The sequence below is a fragment of the Limulus polyphemus genome, unplaced genomic scaffold, assembly GCF_000517525.1.
Source record: "Limulus polyphemus unplaced genomic scaffold, Limulus_polyphemus-2.1.2 Scaffold2, whole genome shotgun sequence".
Lineage (NCBI taxonomy): Eukaryota > Metazoa > Arthropoda > Merostomata > Xiphosura > Limulidae > Limulus > Limulus polyphemus.
The window spans coordinates 1,965,973-1,986,621 of NW_013665612.1; the positions used below are offsets into that span (position 1 = coordinate 1,965,973).

The following is a 20,649-nucleotide window of genomic DNA, read 5'->3' on the forward strand; positions in this document are numbered from 1 at the left end:
CAAACAAACAAACAAACAAACAATAATGCTCCTCCCGGTGGCACAGTGGTATGTCTGCGGACTTATAACACTATAAACCGGGTTTCGATACCCGTGGTGGGCAGAGCACAGATAACCCATTGTGTAGCTTTGTGCTTAACTACAAACAAACAAACAAATCCGATTGCGAGCCGGAAAAGACAAGTTGAAGAGAATGTGGAAAAAATCTGTAATATCTTGTTTTTATAACAATTTCCAACATATAACATAACCGTATATATGGTAGTTTGTTCACATTAGTTCTGTTTTTATAACAATTTGCGACTATATATATTGAATGTAACAGTATATATTTATGGCAGTTTGTTTACATTAGTTCTGTTTTTATAACAATTTGCGACTATAGTTATTAAACGTAACCGTATATATGGTAGTTTGTTTGCATTAGTTCTGTTATTAGAAACAGTTTTTCAATAAAACAGTTGTTACCGTAGTCTGCTATATACATATATATATATATAGGACCCAATTTAAACTAATTACTAGTTTTATATTAGACTTTCACACATTTTGTTATTCTACAGCAGTTGCCCTGTTGTTGTATTCTACTCATTTAGGTATTTAATAAGGTCATTCAGTTAGAATTTTGTATTACATGGGGGGATAGAGTATAGATCTAGTTAGAATTTTGTATTACGTAGGAGGATAGAGTATAGATCTAGTTATAATTTTGTATTACATACGAGGATAAAGTATAGATCTAGTTAGAATTTTGTATTACGTAGGGGGATAGAGTATAGATCTAGTTAGAATTTTGTATACATAGGAGGATAGAGTATAAATCTAGATAGAAATTTGTATTACATAGGAGGGTAGAGTATATATCTAGTTAGAATTTTGTATTACGTAAGAGGATAGAGTATACATCTAGTTAGAATTTTGTATTACGTAGGAGGATAGAGTATAGATCTAGTTAGAATTTTGTATTACGTAGGAGGATAGAGTATAGATCAGTATTCGTACGACATTTTATCCTTTTGTTATGGTTTCTGTAGGCTCAGGTGCACGTTTGATTTTTAGTTTAAATAAAAAACATGCGTCATTTCTTTTCACATAGACAAATATGACTGTAATACATAAAATATAATTCAAATCTCAAATCAATATGACAGCTGCACATAAATCATATGAAAACAAACATGAAAAACGAACTGTTTCGTAACATTTTCGAAAACGCTTAAACAAGCGCTAAAATAGTTCAAACTACTATCAAATATAAAATTGGCGCCATTTGTTTTTAAAGGTAAATAGACCTTAAACTGAACTTACTCTCTTTGGAATATTTTTTTTTCTTTTTCATAGGTATCTAGAGCACATAAATCAGCAGAACAGGGACTGGTATTGATCATAACTGATCGTTTCTAGTATACGAGGTTTTTATAAGAGGTTACACAAAAATGAGCATTTTCTGAAGATAGTGTTTGTTTCTTTTAGTGCAAAGCTAAACAATAGGCTATTTGCGCTCTGTACGCCGCAGGAAATCGATCTCCAGATTTTAGGGGGTTAAGTCCATAAACTAAATATGTTGCCAAGGGAGTTTGGAAATTTTGGACGAGAACTTCTGAAATTTTAATAACTTATAAAGTAAATGGGAATCTAAATGCTGTATATTATTGGTACGCACATAAAATACGCACTATTTCTTATTTCAATTTATTTTTCATATCAAAAATAAGAACTTCAATACAACGAATACTAACATATCTTACACTGAGATATAGAAATCTTGGTATTCATTGTTAGTCTGAAGAAAGAAAGACTGGATTTCTAAACCACGTTATATCAATTCACACCTCAGTGAACATAATCATGACGTGGGAATTATTTTCAAGAGGCTTAGGAATGAAATATTTGTGCAATAACACAAGGGAGTTGAGTTGATAATTTAGATACGGTTGACAGCGGGTCAAATGTATCGAACAAAAGAATAAAGTATATTTACAATGAACTTAGCGAAGCCTAAATAAATAAGAACCAGTCTAGCGCATATTAACCAGTCTTGTGAAATAAATACAGAATATACGACTGCTCAAAGAAATTTAGATTATCAAGTTGTTGTTTAAGAAAAAACAACAAACATAGCTATACATCTTATAGTCTTGTAATGAACATCTTAATCTTATAAAATTATGAGTTTAAAGAGGATAAGTATTGAAACGGACACAGAGTTTGAAAAGTCAGTTATGAGTTAGCTATGTGGAATGAAATCTAATAAGGAAATTTAAAAATTTTCGCTTCGCTGACATTAGAAATCAAATTCTTTTACGAAATGTTTTTAGTTGACTGCAAGAAGAGCTAATGTAAACTATAAAGAAAAATAGCGAAGTATGAACAAGTAAACAAACACTGATTTCTCATTTCTAGCAATGAAAATGATATTGATCTAACCCTAAATGGTAAGAATTATTATTCACAAAAAATATTCAACCATCATAATACTTTTTCAAAAGCATTTTATAAAATTAAAAATACCTAAGAAGGATAACAGCTTTCTTTATAAAGCCAGTCAAATAATTTTATCATTAATTTAACAGATATTAGCACACATTGATCTTAGCCAATGTAAATAAGATTTTTTTAAAGAAATAAATCAGTACAGTAAGAGTTTTAGTTGCGTTTAATACGCATTGTCTTGTTTTTTATATTTGACAGCTTAGAAATATTTAAGTATCATCATAAATTTAGAATCAATAGCACAGGGAGGTCAGTGTAGAAATCCAACATTAAAAAAACTCTCAAGACAATAAATTACACAGGCCTGCGACGGTTTTATTGTCTTGAAATTTTTACATGATCTACAGTGATTTCTGTACGCTGAATCCGAAAATGATATCCATTTCTCTCCATTACGTTCAGCTTTTTTCACAAAACGTCATATGTACTTTTACATAAGTGAATAATTTTCATTGAAATCGGTTCACATTTTGTTATGTTTAGAATGTTGACAACCACTGGCTATAGATTTCTCTAGACCAAACGCGACGTGAGAGTCGTATCGATCGTTCTAGTACCGAATAGAAACAAAACAGTAATATATAAATCGTTAACAGGCCACATGACGTGTCATTTCTGGATAGTATTTGTTTGTGCTTGTACTTTGATTTAATTTTCTTTTTTCAATATTATTTATTCGTCGCTATGGCAACAAAAGATTGTATAAGTGACTCAAACATATTCTGTTATATTTGTGGTAAATTTGTTTAAAAGAAACAAAGGCAAAACATTACAGAATTCGTCAGAAAAGCGTATTTGGTGTATTTTGGAATAAAACTTGGGGACCAAGACAAATCATGGGCGTCGCACAAAGTTTACACCGTTTGTGTCGAAGAGTTGAGACAATGGAATAAAGATAAGAAAAAGGCTTTGCCTTTTGGAATTCCAGTGGTCTGGCGTGAGCCTAGAAACCACGGAGATAACTTCTATTTTTGCTCATGTAACGTGCAAGGTTACAACACTCGAAAGAAAAATTTCTTATCCGAACCTTCATTCTGCTATAAGACCTGTTGCTCATGGACCTGATGTACCTGTACCTACTCTTTTGGAGACTCTTGATACAGTTTCATCTGATTCTAAATCTGATCTCAATAGAAATGATGATAGGTATTGTTTTCAACCTGAAACGTCTGATGAACCACAACTTTTCAGAAAATGTGAACTTAATGATTTAGTGAGAGATTTCGGCCTTCGGGCTAAGAACTTACTTTCTCCAGGGACATTTTAATGGTACAGAAATCGTGAGAAAGAGTTTATACCATACTTTTTTGCAAGAAGATTCACTAGTTTATTGCAACAATATTGCTGAATTAATTACTAATCCTAGGAGATGCAGTCATTGAACTAAGTGAGCGGCGATTGTTGATTGATTCCTCCAAAAGAAGTCTAAAAGGTGTTCTCCTTCACAATGGTAACACATATACATCTATTCCTATTGCTCTTTCGGTTCACTTGAAGGAAACGTACGAAAATTTCGAACTTCTTTCACACACACACAAAAATCAAGATGTGTGAGGATGCATATTCGTTTGACATCAGTTTGTTTTTATTTTTGTTAGCAAACATAATAATAAAAAATGTTCATTGTGGTAAGCGAAATAATAATTTGATCTGAGTAAAATTAATTTTTTTCTTCCCGATTTGTAAAAAATCTTTACGTGTTAGAAAGAAATGAATAATATTTTTGAAATCTGTGTAGCTGAATTATGGAAAATCCGTTATTAAAACCAAAACAACTTTTATGAATTCTAAATTCGCAGGCTTGTGTTATTTTAATGTTTCTTAATCTTGTTTTACATCAGCAAAACAAATCCATGACCATTGGTAATGTTTGTTTTACTTCGATAAAAATTGTTAAAAATATGACAGTTAATTATTCTGAGCTATATTATGAAAGCAAATTATTCCCTTTAATTATGAAAAAAGAGGACTACATTATAAATGTTTCATCAATTAATAATTATGAAGAAACATCTTACAAATCAAAACAATATTCTTTTGCACACAAAAGCATAAAAAGGATAGTGAGGGTAAACTTAGAAGAAATTTTAAAAGATAAGGTCGATGATTTTGATTGTTACACAATGGGAAAAAGAAGAAAGAAACCATAACGTCATTAAGCAACATATTAGATAACGTTTTCCTAAAAAAAACAAAAACATCTCAAAATAAGTAAAACATTTAAGACAGCTGGAAAAAAAAGAAACTTAAAAGGAAACTTATCGATCACCTAAAGTCGTAGAAATTGCTTATTAAAATCAGTATATTCATCAAAACATATCTTACTGATCAAATTATTACTTGCTGCGTTTCATCTTTTTATATTGGCCTCAAGTCCGAGTTTCATATTTACCTGTCTTTTAAACAAAACGGAGATGAATGTGAAGAACATACAGAGATCTTAAATGATATATGTATGTCATACAGGCTTTAAAATAATGTTATGTGTAACTTGCAAAGTTCCAGCCGCTAATCAGTAACTTATGTTGCACAAGAAAACATGTTATAAGTTATGATTCGCTGTAATCAAACGTTTACTTTAAAACAAGAAATTACAAATCAGTTACATTTTCTGGTAGCCTCCATTTCATCAGATGTCACCAAAATCTTAATAGTTTAATCACAAGTGCACTGCTTAAATCTCAGAAAATAAAACTTTTTAAATAGAAAACTGAATTATGAAAGAGAAGATTAAGTTAAAAATCCTATGTTGGGCAACATGAATTAAGGATGAAAGATTTTTTTAGGTATTTTTGTGCAAGCAGCTAAATTACCACTTACAAACTATCTTATCTTCTTAAGGCAAAATCATAACACACTGAACTGTGAACATGCTCTGCCATTATGACAAATCACACACTCTAGTTTATGAATAGCTTTAGCAATAATTGACTCTGGGAAAAAAAGCAAAACGTTTTGAGAATGTTAGTGTCCACCGTATTGTTGAGAATATTTACGCTGAGCGGACAATATACTTCTAAACAGTCACTGCCGTTCAGTAAATTAACATTTCGTGTTTTTCCATACTGTGTTTACAAGATCATTTACTGACATACGTTTAAAATTGATTTGATGTATTTTATTGCGTTTTTCCATACTGTGTTTACAAGATTATTTACTGGCATACGTTTGAAATTGATTTGATGTATTTTTTTATAGGTCGGTTACTTTGACTTACTATAACCATTTGAATGAATTAGTCCTCTTCGAAGAACTATCTAAAAGTTGCTTGTAATTGCTTATTGGCTTTACTCCTGTCAAAGGTTGAAAACGTTTTGCGTTTGTGAATTGACATAATTTATAAGATTAGTCTTCGAAATGCAGAAAGTTTAATATTTTCACAAACAATCTTTCGAAAATAGAGAGGAAACTATCGATGGTTGAAGAGCACGTTTATGGCATTTGTTCAATTTAAGATAAAATTTAACTCTTAGTTTTTATCAAACATTTTATTTTAATTGATTATTACACGTTTTCTTCATTATATATATATATATATATTATTTGCGATAAAGTTGTCTCTATTACTTTTGTAGGAGTTTTGGTTATTGTTAATTATTTGTTTGTTTCTTGTCATATTTTAGTACTAATTTTTTGTTTTTATTATCTCTGTCATTTCTTTACTGGCTATAAAGTATATTATTAATTTGTACGTAGACTTATAGTAAAGGGGTTACGCAAAAAATATACTATTTTGATAGAATAAGTATAACTGTGAACACATATGCTGAGATTTACAAATTATTACTGAAACAGTATATTTTATCCTAACTATATAACTTTTTTTATATTTCGGTGCACATTAAAATTTGCCGATTTTTAATAAAGTAGTAAGTGGTGACTTGTTGAAAAAACGATTGCGTGAATTTGCTAGATTGATTTACGTTCATTGTATCTTCGTCTTGGATAGCGTCGCAAAATTTTATTCGTTCATTTTCTGCTCATATCAATATGTGTCGTTATTGTTACAGTTAATGCACTGAAAATTTGAACGTTCTTTGCATGTTTATTGATATCATTCTATAGAACAATTAGCACGAATGCTGTGAAGTAACAGGATTGTGTGGCAGTGTTTAGTAATACTGTGCAATGTTGAAAAACAAAAATGCCAATTGTAAAGTGCCCTTAAATAACAGGTAAACACTACTGAAGACCACAGTGTAAGATTAAGGATGCTAATCAGCACTTACATGTATAACTTTTACGCTGGTGATTAATAGCTACTAAATCTATCCCACTTTTGCATCATCACTGTTTGCCACTCATTGATAAGTCATTTTAGTGGTCAAGAACTAAAACACTAGAATAACTGCAGTTTGGGTTGGTCAGTGAGCTGTTTCATCAGATAATATGTCAAATGAGCTAAATAGATAGTAATTTCTTACTACTAAGAGTTATCTGTCAGTTGCTTAAATTAAAAGAAACAAGAAGACCTAAAATCAGATTTTTTAAAATATGATCATGTTAATGCTTTCCCTTCACCTAAGAAGGCTATGGTAATCATTATAAAAGTTAATAAATCATGCTTTTTAATTAAGACAGTATTACTGTCAATAAATACACTTGTAGGTATCGTCTTTTGGAACAAGCTGAAAGTCCTTGGAGAACCATACGAGTGGATCCAGATGAAGCCTCCACTTTTACCATCTACAATCTTCAACCTAATTCAGAGTACGAATTTCGTGTACTTTCTCGAAATACTTTAGGAGATGGGATGTTTAGTCCAACAGTTAGAGGCAAAACCACCCGTAAGTGTTACTTATAATGGAAGGGGAGACATCTAATCTCCTTATATCATTTGTTAGTTTATGACCATTTGAGAAGTGTGTTTTAGTAACTGTGAGGAAATCCATCGTGCAAATTTTCAAATGTTTTTCAATAGAGTGAAGGCAGAGATAGTTAAAAATATTCTCGAATTATGTCAGTATGTAAATAAATAATCATCAAATTGGCATAGTTTAATGCTTGTTTATAGTTATTTGGAAGACGTCTTTCATTAACACATTTTTGATAAAATATTTAATGTAGCCTGGGACTTCCTAGGAGGGGTGTATCCTACTGATGCTTATGGTGCCACGTATATTCCTACAGTGCAGAAACCATCTGGTAAGCTCAATTTTAGAACAAGATTGTTCTATTGAAGTCAGTTTGGTGTTTAGTGTTACAAACAAAAGTAAAATTCTTACAATTATTATATGATTATTAGCCAAGTTGTTTTCTGAGTAACTTCTATGTTATATTGCAAGAAAGTAAAGTCGAGCGCAGTGAACAAATATGTAAAGAAGGTACCCCTGTTATGCAAACCTTAAACTTGTTTATTATCGGATATTATTAATTTATCAAAAATGCCTACATATATTAAAATTGTGTTTTCAACACAAATGTCACTGTGTAAGATATTTGAAACTGTTTTGTTTTAGGTTTTCTTAACGATTATAAGAATATTAACTTTCTAATAGTAGGTAATACTCAATACTGGGTAAAGTAATGTTTTGAATACTACTTCGAAACAACACCAAATTGATTAGAATACAATTTTCGACACTTTCATGTGTCCTCTTTTATTATGGAAATTCCAAGTCCTTTAACGTCAGAAATGAGCTCCACTTCGATTGACTTTCAATGGTGTTTGAAGTTTGCCAACCTTTGGATTAACGAACCTTCCACAATTTTTCTTTTGACATAATTTCTAGTTTTTTATTTTACTTTGGCTAATTTCCAGTTGATTTCACAATCAGGATTTGTCTTATGTACAAAAATAGCATTAACTGCTTGACTATTGTCAACAACAATTTTACGTTCCGCAGGTCATGTAAAACTCAACCAATCAAATACCAATGTATCCATCCACTAGTTTTTGGTGTTTCCTTATTGTAGTTGTTGTAGCTGATGATGCCAGGTGAACCTGGTGAAATTTCGTAACCACAGGTATTATATCTGTGTATCCGATGATAAATAAGTTTTAGGTGATCAAACATACTTTATTTTGTCATCATAAGCACGTCATACACCTTACAAAGCGCAAAGAATTTGTTCAAACTGAGTAGGAGTTACAACAATGTTTTGAGACTTTTGCTGCAATATAATGCCCTATCGATATCTTAGCTCAAATTTTCTTTCTTATCGGTCTAATTTTACAGATAGAAACCTTACATTAATCAAACCTGTCGCTCTTCATTTGGTCCTGACGTGTTTCTTATTTCAGTTAAGTTAAGCCGTGGACAGATAAGTTTTGACAACGTCTTATAAAACTGTCATATGAAAAGATAGATTTATCGGATTAATAAAAATGAATGAGATATTTTTTTTTCTTTTCATTTTTTTTTCTAGAATAAAACGTTAATACGTGTTGTTTAAAAGGTGGTTTAGGAGGAGGATATTTTTTATCTTGACTGTTTTAACGAACTCTATCCACCTGATTCGGTTTGCTAGCAGATATTAGCTCATAAATTAATGAGATATCAAATTAATAAGAAATAACTGAGTTAACATTAGAAGCTACACCTTTTTTATTTGTCGTATGGACTTCGCATTCATAACAGTAGCTTTCATGTTTCTAAACACGAAAAAAAATCACAAAATTTTGAAATATTAAATTTGACTTAAGCGCTGTTTTAAATGTATTTTGTAGACAAAGTTAAGATAACAGCATATGCTTAAACAGAATTGATAATCAATACTAAAGGCTTTGGGCATTGAGCGAAGTAACTTAACCTAATCAGTTATATTAATGCAGAAAGAAGCAAGATGTAAATACAGAATGACAATACAGTTGTGTCAGAAGAATGTTAGCAATGAATACTGACTGATAAAAATCTTTACATAATATACAGGCCCCAAGCCTTCTCCTCCACGTAACGTTACTGTTCAGGAGACAGAGAATGGCCTCCTTATTTCGTGGCTTCCACCACTTAACCAGAAAGTTCCTGTGGCCTTCTACTACGTTGAATATCGCACCCAGTCCAAGCCCTGGAAGCGTTGGGGACCAATTAAACACGCTACGTCTTACCTAGGTAAAATATTATATATTGCTTTGTTTGAGACGTTAATATATATATATATAGCTCACGTAACCTAGAACTTTTCATGTCTGAAAATATAATAATCATATTGATAGTTATAACCATGTAGACGTTAAAATATCCAATTTATTATACATAAGCAATTTAAATTTAAATAAACAATTGTAAACTGTGTTTGCTGAATATAGAAATTCAATATCTAAATATAACTGTATTACCGCGTGTTTCGCAGACTCACCAAAAATGTAATTCTTAATAACAAATAGCCGAGATCATAACATTGCTCATAAAAATACCGAAAATTCCTTCAAGATGTGAAATAAAATGAAGTAAGCAAAAGTTCATTTAGTGTACATAACAAATCGTGCAGGTGGATTAATAATTACAAGGTTTGTGCAAGATTACAAATCGTCGTAATTTAGTATATTTGGAACGAAACGGAATTTAAAGCTGTAACAAATATGGGAAATCGATATATATATGAAATAACCGTGTTTCTTTATTATGTGCAGTTTAATGTAATTAGGACTTTACAGCACCACGTCTGTAAACTGTTCAGGTGGTTGAAAGAACTGTTCGATCGTGACAAACTCTCACTAATTAAACTGGTGAAAAACTCCTGAAAATCATCACTACAACGTATAAACAGTGACTTTACTGCACCAATACGGTGACAAGTGACGGGAACTATTGTAAGGTTAGTATAACATGATGTTCACTTTACTGTACCCTCACAATGGTTCCTGTAAACTTGTCGTCGTATTGGTGTAGTAAAGTGAACAGTATGTTACAATGACATCACAATGGTTCCCGTAAACTTGTCGTCGTATTGGTGTAGTAAAGTGAACAGTATGTTACAATGACATCACATTGGTTCCCGTCACTTGTCGTCGTATTATCATTGTAACATACTGTTCACTTTACTACACCAATACGACGACAAGTTTACGGGAACCATTGTGAGGTCATTGTAACATACTGTTCACTTTACTACACCAATACAGTTGAAGCAATGGGAACCATTGCGCGGTTAGTGTAACATGCTTTATTAATAGGGTTACTTTGGAAGGGCTGGTACCTGCAAACCACGCATCATCCTCAAGAATGCTCAATACTGATTAGGTTGGTGTAAAACCGTCAGCATAATAACTCTGAGGACCTGTCCGTTGTGAATTTTATAGTGATGAAAGCAGTTTCATCCAGTTACATGTTGATGGACAAAAAAAAAAAAAGAAATGTATGGAGACAAGTAGATGGATAATCTAACCATAAATGATTTGTGTCAACTGTGTTATGATGTGAGCTATCTTCTGTGCATTTGTATAAGATCTACCTGTGAGCTGTCTACATATAACTTGTTCAACCTATGGCTGTTTTAATAGTAATGACATCAAAGTATTGGTTGGTGATAGCCTGAAGCCTAATCTTATAGATTATCTTTGAAAACATCTGGAGAGATTGATTTCGTAAATTAGACATCAGTCTAATGAATAAGACAAACTTTATCTTACATTTATCGAAACCTATAAGACAGCATACAGAAGTTACTGAAGCCAAGAGCAATGCTACACCATCTTAGGACAGTAGTCACTATAACCCCCTCTTCTATGACTACTTGTTCATATACTGGCAGCAGGACAACTCTTAACATCTGAATTGCGTCTAAAATTCTAACAGTTACTCAACTACTACTTAATTATGTTTTACCTATATATTATTGTCTGTTCACCTTAACAACACCTTATGCACACAATGAACTAAACGACCACGTAACAGACTCATATGCTTTAAGCATAGTCTTCCTTAATTTTGAACTGCAGAACAGAGGGAAACAACCATTCGGAAGAACCTTACACCTAAAGTGACCCAATAAATGAATAGCGAGGCTCACTGTCACTATTATAATGAACCACAGTTGGAAGTGCAAAGCGTGTTCGGTAGCACCACGATTCAAACGCGGGAACGTTGAATTCATTACCGGTCCGATACGCTAACCATAAAGCCACGCTTGATTCGTGTATTACTGAGTATATATTTCAGTCTGATTGAATTCTCCTTGGTCAACTAATATATAATCAACTTCATGAAAGGTGTATTATATATGTGGCAAAAAGTTCTTAAGCAAATGTTACCTCAAATATATCGCTCATCGATGGCCTAGCGGTAATCTTGAGCGCTTTTAACACTAAAATCTGGGTCCGATACCCGAAGTGACATATCACAGATTGCCTGTCGTAAAACATTTCGCTTAAAACCATTTCAAATATATCTGCAACGTGGATAAACTAAAACAGATTTATTCATAAGTTATCATAGATACATTCATACTAAAGCTAATAGAAAATTTATTATTAAGATAAAAATTAAACAATTTCGTATCACGCATTCATATGATTAAGAATGCATATGTTTAATCTAATTAACATAACAATTTATCATACTGATTTTTGTTTAGCCTATTTCTTTCGTGATTTTTTTATTTTTTTAATTTTGACCAAAAACGTACAGGGTTACTAATTACGCTACTTAGGTAACATTCACAAATTAGTCTAAAAATGAGCACTAAATACAACTGCATTAACATACTTAGAAATACGTTAGAAATTTTTTAATTAACAAAAATGCCCGCTTACAGATTGCAAATGTGTGAAATGTATACCTTGTGTAACTTTAAAGCTCACGATGATTGTTAGCCTTTAGAGTGGAATTTTACAACCGAACGTTTGTCTCATTCAAATTAAGTTTCATCCAATTACACTATACTAGTAGTGAGCTGATTTTGCAAAGGGCACTTGACGAGTGTTAAATGAACAAACACTGTTCACTCAATCTAACAGAAAAATAACACAAATTGAAACAACGGCAAAGACAATACCACCAAATACCTGGTGGCCATCAATACTAGTAAGCCACCAAATGTTATCCATTTTATTTTCTAAAGATATGTTCTTACAATAGCATGAATAACCATGGAAATTTGTGATAAAATACCCGAAATAGCGTTGTGACGTTGCATTTACTTTAGACATTTTTGTGTGTTAACTGAATGAAAGAAATAACTAATGAATATTGCTAGGAGGCAAATAGTAATAAACATATATAAAATATAATTTGATACGCTTTCCACAATGTGTAACTGAGGAACATTAATAATAACATTATCATATATGATTGTATATTATTTATTATAACACTAGTACTATTATTTAGTAGAATTCCAGACCATATTTCATATTAATTCGAATCTTCCTAATTATTAATATTGTTAATACGCGAAAATGTGCTCCTAAACATAAATGGCTTTGTCACATTGTTTCTCATATTTTATCTCGTCCTTTCTCGGTTATGTAAAAATTATGTAAAAAGCATATTTCAAATACTGATGGTAAATATAGGATATTCCTTCGCATCAAATCTCCTATTTAGTTTCCTGAACAGGCGCAAATAATTCAAGCATACAAACTGCTCGAGGCCATCCAGCAACTTACATTCCCCTCCACTCCCTGTCTTCAGAGGATTTCTAAAGAAGTTAAGTCAATAAGTACTGGTTGATATTCTGTACTACAGCAAATTTAATAATGTTCGTGTCAAACATTGTTCATGGGGAGTGTTTGAATTTTCTTTTTTTTAAGTATAATAAACACTTTTCATTCTTCGAATTTTTGGTTCGTATAGAAAATATGAGAAGTAAAACCAAGATATTGTATATCCTCTCAAATTATTGTGACTTTAATAATTCAAATTATGAAATGGTTCAGCGTAAGCATCTCATTGGACAAAACATTCTTAGAGATTAAACGAAACCACAGTTTCTAAGTGCAATTCACTGAATGTAGAGTATATCTATACACATATAAAACATTACTAAAGTGCTAAATTATCTCGATTGTAATTGAATATTCATTAATACTGAACATTTTCCCTCTTTTGATAGCCAAGGAATTAGCTCCTGGCCATTACAACTTTCGTGTATATGCCTACTCTATTATGTCTGTAGGACAGGCCAGTTCAGAAGTATCTCTCACTTTAGCAGGTATGATATGTGATATTCATTTCTTTATTTACTGCAATATCGGTGTGAAATTGTAAGAAGTTTTTGTTTTACATTATTTAAAAATGAAATATTATAATTTAATACGATCTGATTTAATAGAAAATACAACCATTAATTTGATAATATTATTGTAAGTCTCGGATAAAGAAAATACATAGTAAGTAACATTCAGATTTGCAGTGTACTTAATACAATATTTTAAAAATGTTACTTGTTACGTAAGACACTACCTTTCTGAACCTGGATAATTTTTTAAAGCATATATTGGCTCGGTAAGCGTGAAAACATCGAAATACCAAAGGCTACATTTTGGAAACTGAATGAATAATTAGCAAATAATAACTTTCGGTCGATGGTTTCTTCAGGCACATTAATAATTCACTAGGTAAGAAAAACATGTACTTTATACGGTATTAGTTGTAAAATATGAAATGAATTGTATCATGTTGATCAGTTAGGTTTCACATTGGAACATCGTGTCTGATCTGATATGTTTCATACTGCAAGAAGTTGCATATTAAATTATGTTTCATCATATCATAGCCCAAATAAACATTCGATACACCATAATGAGTTATTGCCACATAAAAGAATATTTAAAAAACACGACTGAGCAGTTACTGGATTCTCCTTGCTACCCAACAAATAATGTAATTCTCCAGATGGTTTGAACTAAAAGTTAAGATAACTATGAACTTTATACTAACTGTCAACATATTATCCTGGATAATAATGTAACTTTTCATAATAATTGTTTAATAGATGCTAATATATTTAAATAATGTGCTGCAATATGAAACACGACGGATCATATGTTACGTTGCAATAAGAAACATACCGAATCATGTGCTATGTTGCATGTTTGTACATCTCTTTTTTTTTTTAGCTGAAAGTTATGAAGTGACAAAAAGTCGTGCTATAACTGCTGGCGTCGTGGGAGGAATTTTGTTCTTCATAGCCGCCATAGTGCTCTCTGTTTGTGCCGTCAAGATTTGCAATAAAAGGAAACGGAGAAAGGCAGAAAAAGGTAGATAAGCAAAAACACAATGCTTTTCTTCTGCCATTATTTGGCCTAGAATATTATGCTTCAAGATAATTATAATTGATAGTTTTATAAATTAAAAGATAAATATAATTAATTACTTGTGGTGTTTTTTTTTCTTAAATCATAAAACACTTTACTGACATCTTAGTTGTCCTCAATATGCATATTATAGGTTTTAATTAACCACATTGTTTGAGTATATACGTTTTTAGTGTATTTGTATGCTTAGCGAGATACAAGTGACAAGCTTGATTTTGAGGTTTGCTATTTTTAATTGGATATTTGGAATTATTTAAAATAAAAGCATACATTCTATATAGATATTTTTCTGTTAAAAATGTTAATTTCATTCCATTAAACTATCGTCACCTCAAATTCGCGTTCTTGGCCAATTCTTTGTCTGACTTTCTGAATACTTTTCAATTTAACATAACACTCGAATAATTTGGCCAAAAAAAGACAAAAACAATGCATAAATTTGTCACTTAAACATACATTTTAAAATTATGTTACTCGAGAGTTATCTGCATTAGCCATCCCTAATTTTGAAATAATAGACTATAAGGAAGGCAAATTCTAAAATTATAACTCAGCCCAAATACTTATGTACGTTGATTTTTATTGCCTGAAATAATCAGGTAAAATTACCAACTTTAGAGATGTTAGCATTTAAAGCCCTTAGGGTTTTTTAGTCTCTCTTTTTTTTTTTACAAAAACGAAGAGAATCTACAATAAATTTAAATTTGTAATATACTGTATTTTTTCAAAGTATGATTTTAAACCTTTCATCTTTTCAGCTTATATGATGGTGACTTGCCCTGTTGCAGAAGCTAGAAATGGGGGCCACTCTCATGGCGGCAGTCCATCACCGATAAAAAAGTACGTATTCAATTATTTAAACGATATTTTCAAGTTACGATACGTATGAAATTATTATTTGTAAAATGGAATGAATAAGACAAAATATTTTTGTTTTCAAAAATATTCTAGTATGATAATAATGAATAACACGATATCATAATGAATAACAAAGAAATACATCTAGAACATAATAAAATTTGAAAATAAAAATAAATGATTAAATCCTGCAAGATAAATACTTGCGTGGGCAATATTTGACTAAAATGCTGAAATTATAGTTGTCTTTATTTACAGTATTTTTAACAACTTCATTGCAATGATATTGAACATATTTTAGATTAAATTAAACAACAGTATGGAAAATATTTTATTTCTCCCAAATACATATATATTTATATATATATATAGTCGTCAGGATGTCAACTAGTCATTTTAATTCTGTGACAGATAGAGAAAGTCTTTCATAATATATATATCCAAAAACAATACTGTATACGGATTGAACAGTTTCAAGCAGTATTATAACATATTTTTTAAGGGAATGTGTTAGTCGTGTTTTGAATGTTTACCTGGCGATTTTGTTTGATTTCCAAATGATATTTTTTTCCTTTAAAGGAACATAGATTTTATGTATATATATATATATTTGTATATACTGTTATAAACATAATATGGGAAACAAATAGCGTATAGTTATATTTTTAGATTTGGTAAAAGAAATGCCTGTGGACAATCACGTGCTGTAATACATTAACCAAGCAAGATATATTTTTATAATATAAAGTTTTGTTCGTTCTGTCAGGCCCCCTAGTGGCACGGCGGTATGCCTGCGGATTTACAACGCTAGAATCCGGGTTTCGATACCCGTGGTGGGCAGAGCACAGATAGCCCATTGTGTAGCTTTGTGCTTAATTACAAACAAAACAAAACAGAATCAATCGTTCCGTCAGATGATTTTTATTACACTTTGACAACTGCCTATGGCAGTTTATATATTTTAGTTCTTTACAGATTTCGTATCGAAACCTTAATTATTATCAGATTTGACTTATTTTGTAACAATAAAATAACTCTATACGATAACAACAATGCGCATAAATGAAACGAATTGATCAATATTTCCTGCTGTTACTAATGTGATGTTTCGTTGTTACGTCAATAAAAACGAACCTCCGTAATGGATTAAACATTTTACTGATTTATTAGTAAAGTTTTGTTACAATCTACAGCGTAATCAAATAGGTTAAACAGTGAGAATACAGTGTCCATTTCATCTGTGCTAATCTTTTCATAAAATACAATAATATTTGGTTTGGAACTACACTGTTAAAGCATTAACAAAACCAAATTTTTAAATTATTAAAACTGTCAAACCAGCCATCCCAACTGAAATACATATACTCATCATATCTTAAAAACTATCATTTTATATAAGCTAAACCTCACTAAACGCTCGGCTTTAGAGTTGAGCTTGTAATTGTTCTGTTTTTACCTGATGTCCACGTTATTATGCAGTGATTATAAATCTCATGCGTAATGGTCTTGAGCGTATAGTATAAACAGTTTTATTTTTCAATATATTCTACAAGCATTCAAACGCTTTCATCATATTTAATCCGATAATGTAAGTTGTCATATTTTCAGCATATTGCTTATATTTTAAAAATCTCTATACAAGAAATATTTCGGATGTATACTCAAATGTTTTTTGTCTCGTGCATTTAAATTTCTTGCATGCGTAACACTTCTTATTTTGGGCCCGGCATGGCCAGGTGGATAAGGCACTCTACTCGCAATCTGAGGGTCGCGGGTTCGAATCCCCGTCCCACCAAACATGCTTGCCCTTTCAGCCGTGGGGGCGTTATAATGTGACGGTCAATCCCACTATTCGTTGGTAAAAGAGTAGCCCAAGAGTTGGCGGTGGGTGGTGATGACTAACTGCCTTCCCTTTAGTCTTACACTGCTAAATTAGGGACGGCTAGCGCAGATAGCCCTCGTGTAGCTTCGCGCGAAATTCAAAAACAAACAAACAAACTTCTTATTTACTTGATGAATATCACACTCATTTATAAGAAAAGGACCCGTAACAACAGTACAACGAAATCGAAACTTATTGATTCCAACAGTATAGCTGTTGCTTTAATTAAATACATCTTTAGATATTCTTTCACGGTTTTATCCTATGAATGCATCTATCAGTGACAACTGTTGAGTAAAACAACACGGAGAACCTCTTTCTATCTTATTTAGACACATGGGAGTCCGTAGAAATGTTTCCAGGGGGGGGGGCAATCGTAAGCTCTGTATAGATCAGAACAAAAATGGAATTAAAAGTACACATGTATACAATAATGAGGAAATTCCGTATAAAAAACAGATTAGAAACTTATAATGCCATAAGTCGATATATCTAAAATTTATAATAATATTTTGAATATTAATACTCTCTTTGTTAACAATATTTTCGGCAGTAATCCCAATAATATATTATTAGGCTTCGAAGTCACGGATTAAATTTTTAATTTTACCTTTGGTGAAGTAAAAATTAATCTGTAATATAATCATTAAACAGTTGGTCCACTGCATAATACAAATAATAAATTAGGCGCAATGTCATAATATTATACACACTCCTACATTAATTTAGGTTGCTATGTGGTGAGTTAAAAAGGACTTAAACAAACCCATAAATACATTGTGAGATTCGATGAGATTTAAAAAATTAGATCAGTCCTAAATCAAAACAAGAATTATTTACAAAGAAAAGTGAAATAGGCTGTATGTTGTTTTTTTTTCATATAACTGATGGTGTTACTCTGAATATTTATTTTTATTTTTTCTTTACATTGGCTTCTCGATTCGGAAAGAAGAAAGAGAGGTGACTTTTTTATTTCTTTAATTTGTTTTTGCCATTTGAAAATCAGTATTTTTTTAGAGTTTCATAGAAATGAGGGTTTCTCCTTTGAACTGAATGAAAAGCTTCTTCTACAACTGACGTGCATTCATAAAACAAACATATAAAATTTTCATAAAACAAACATTAAGAATTAAATGAAATAATGTATGATGGCTTTATACCTGGTGTTCACCTAAATTTGATATTATTTACTCATCAAAATTAATTTATAAACAATTGAATTATGTATATATTCTTCTGTTTGTTTTACACTGTGCCTAAAATATATGAAAAACGTTTCTTGACTTCGTAATAATCTACTGAATTTTACCTGTTATGCAGCAAATGAAGATGGAGGTACATTAGGTAGGAAGTTATCAAATCCTTTTGTTTGTGGCTGACACAATATTAATTACGAGAAACTTTATCTGGCGAAAGAAACGTTCAAGATATAATTTGTCAAATGCCGACATTAATGAATCAAATGAACTTGCAACTCGTAAAAGAAATGCCTTATAACAATACCTAAAAGCCCCAAATGTAATTCAAAAGACATAATAGCTTAAAGTATGAGGTAAATAATAAGAAAGAAGCAAAAAACCCCAGCTACTAGCTTTATGCACTTGAGTCCAATATCTATCTATCTATATATATATATATAATTCGATGTATAATTTAATAATTGAATAACATAAGTATGTTTTATTGCCATCTGCATGCAGTACGGTTCTATATAACAATCCTTCATAGACACTTTAAGAATTATTTTTTCATACCTGCAAAAAGTACTTAGGACATATTATTGTACTTTTTTTCGGATTGTTATTATCAAATCATTGGTTACTTTTTATGCCAGAATAATAATGATAGGTACGTAAAAGTAAAAAATAATAATAATATTTTTAAAAAATGTCAATTGAGATTTCTATGTATTCTTTGCATTAGAACAAATTTTAAGCAGCTTCTCATTTTAGCCTAATTCTCAAGTAAAGCATAAATATATGTACGACTTTATCTTCCAAGGCTTCATTTCCTGTTCGTATAGGAAGTTAAAAGCAGTTTCTTACTTCAGTACATTTAGATTTGCCACCACAACTGTATATAATATTACCGGTTGTTTTCGGAAGTCGTTAAGACTAAGGCCGGATCATTCTCCTACATAATTAATGGCTCACAATAGTGTCTTGCTTCAGCTTAACGGTTTCCACAGGCAAAACGTCGTTCTAAGGTACAAGAAACTCTCGTCTACTGGAAAAACAAGTAAAAAATAAAAATTCTTCATTATTTGCTTTTTAAAGAGAAGAAAATCTGATCATTAACAAGAAATTAAAATGCTCACTGGGTATACGGAATCGACACACAGACGTATATTTTGAAAATATTGAAATAAACCTGCCCGGAAAAATTATATATTTTATTTTAATTATGCGTCTATTTTCGATGCAAATAAAAATGAAATCCCTCAAATGAAAAAAAAAAAATTTGGAGGAGGGTATAAGAGGGGAGTTGTCAGTATCACGATTTAATGGTAATTATTGTATTGGACGGCGGTCTTAAGATTACACTCGTGGGGAAAACGCGTAATTATCCTTTCCCACTTTATGCATAATATTAACTTCCCTTGAAGTGAAACTATGCATCTTATATATATATACACTTTTCTTATTTTTTGTGGAGTATTTTGCTTTGAATAACTATTACTAACAGCTAAACATTTTTATAATATGGATACCGTTTTTTTTTGTTGTTGTTTCAAATGATGTGTTTACTTCAGAGCAAAGACTTGAAGAAGGTATAAATTGTTAGTTTTAAAAGTGGGTGTAAACAAAAATTCACAAAATACAATTCTTTATGTTCTATAGAGATCAATGTATTTCTCTCAAGTAGGATTGCATGTTTCGAGACTGTGTTTGTCATGTCTGTGGTACATTTTTGTTTTAAATAATACGGTTTGTACACGGAGATCTTTTAAAAAAGATTTTACGTATTTTATATATAATTACTTCACCGTACATGACACGTGAACGGAATGAAACTTGGCGATATTGGATTACACACTTTGGAGTTTCGACGGATTGACTGACACGTTAAATATGTCTTCCTTCCTGTGATATCACGTAGCATATCATTGCACGTAACACCTTCTGAATTGTGTCCTGGGTAATTCCGTACAGAGAGATAAGCACCGCCAGGGTTTAAATTAGGTAACACTGGAAAGCACAATAACTCACGTCCATAG

The 20,649-nt window shown here is 31.3% G+C and overlaps 1 protein-coding gene across 5 annotated transcripts in view; it reads left to right on the forward strand.

Annotated features, from left to right (window-relative positions):
* The window catches only part of LOC106466535 (protein turtle-like), a 363,242-nt gene that overhangs the window by 239,841 nt on the left and 102,752 nt on the right, over positions 1-20,649 (forward strand). For 2 of the 5 annotated variants that reach the window (XM_022395344.1, XM_013926860.2), the window contains exons 10-15: positions 7,102-7,280; positions 7,561-7,638; positions 9,366-9,545; positions 13,489-13,587; positions 14,495-14,635; positions 15,451-15,532. In XM_022395344.1, coding sequence (XP_022251052.1) covers positions 7,102-7,280; positions 7,561-7,638; positions 9,366-9,545; positions 13,489-13,587; positions 14,495-14,635; positions 15,451-15,532 — 759 coding nt within the window. Of the gene's footprint in view, positions 1-7,101; positions 7,281-7,560; positions 7,639-9,365; positions 9,546-13,488; positions 13,588-14,494; positions 14,636-15,450; positions 15,533-18,381; positions 18,393-18,752; positions 19,208-20,649 lie in introns of those variants that run through there. The other 3 variants (XM_022395245.1, XM_022395295.1, XM_022395391.1) reach the window with 3 other exon arrangements.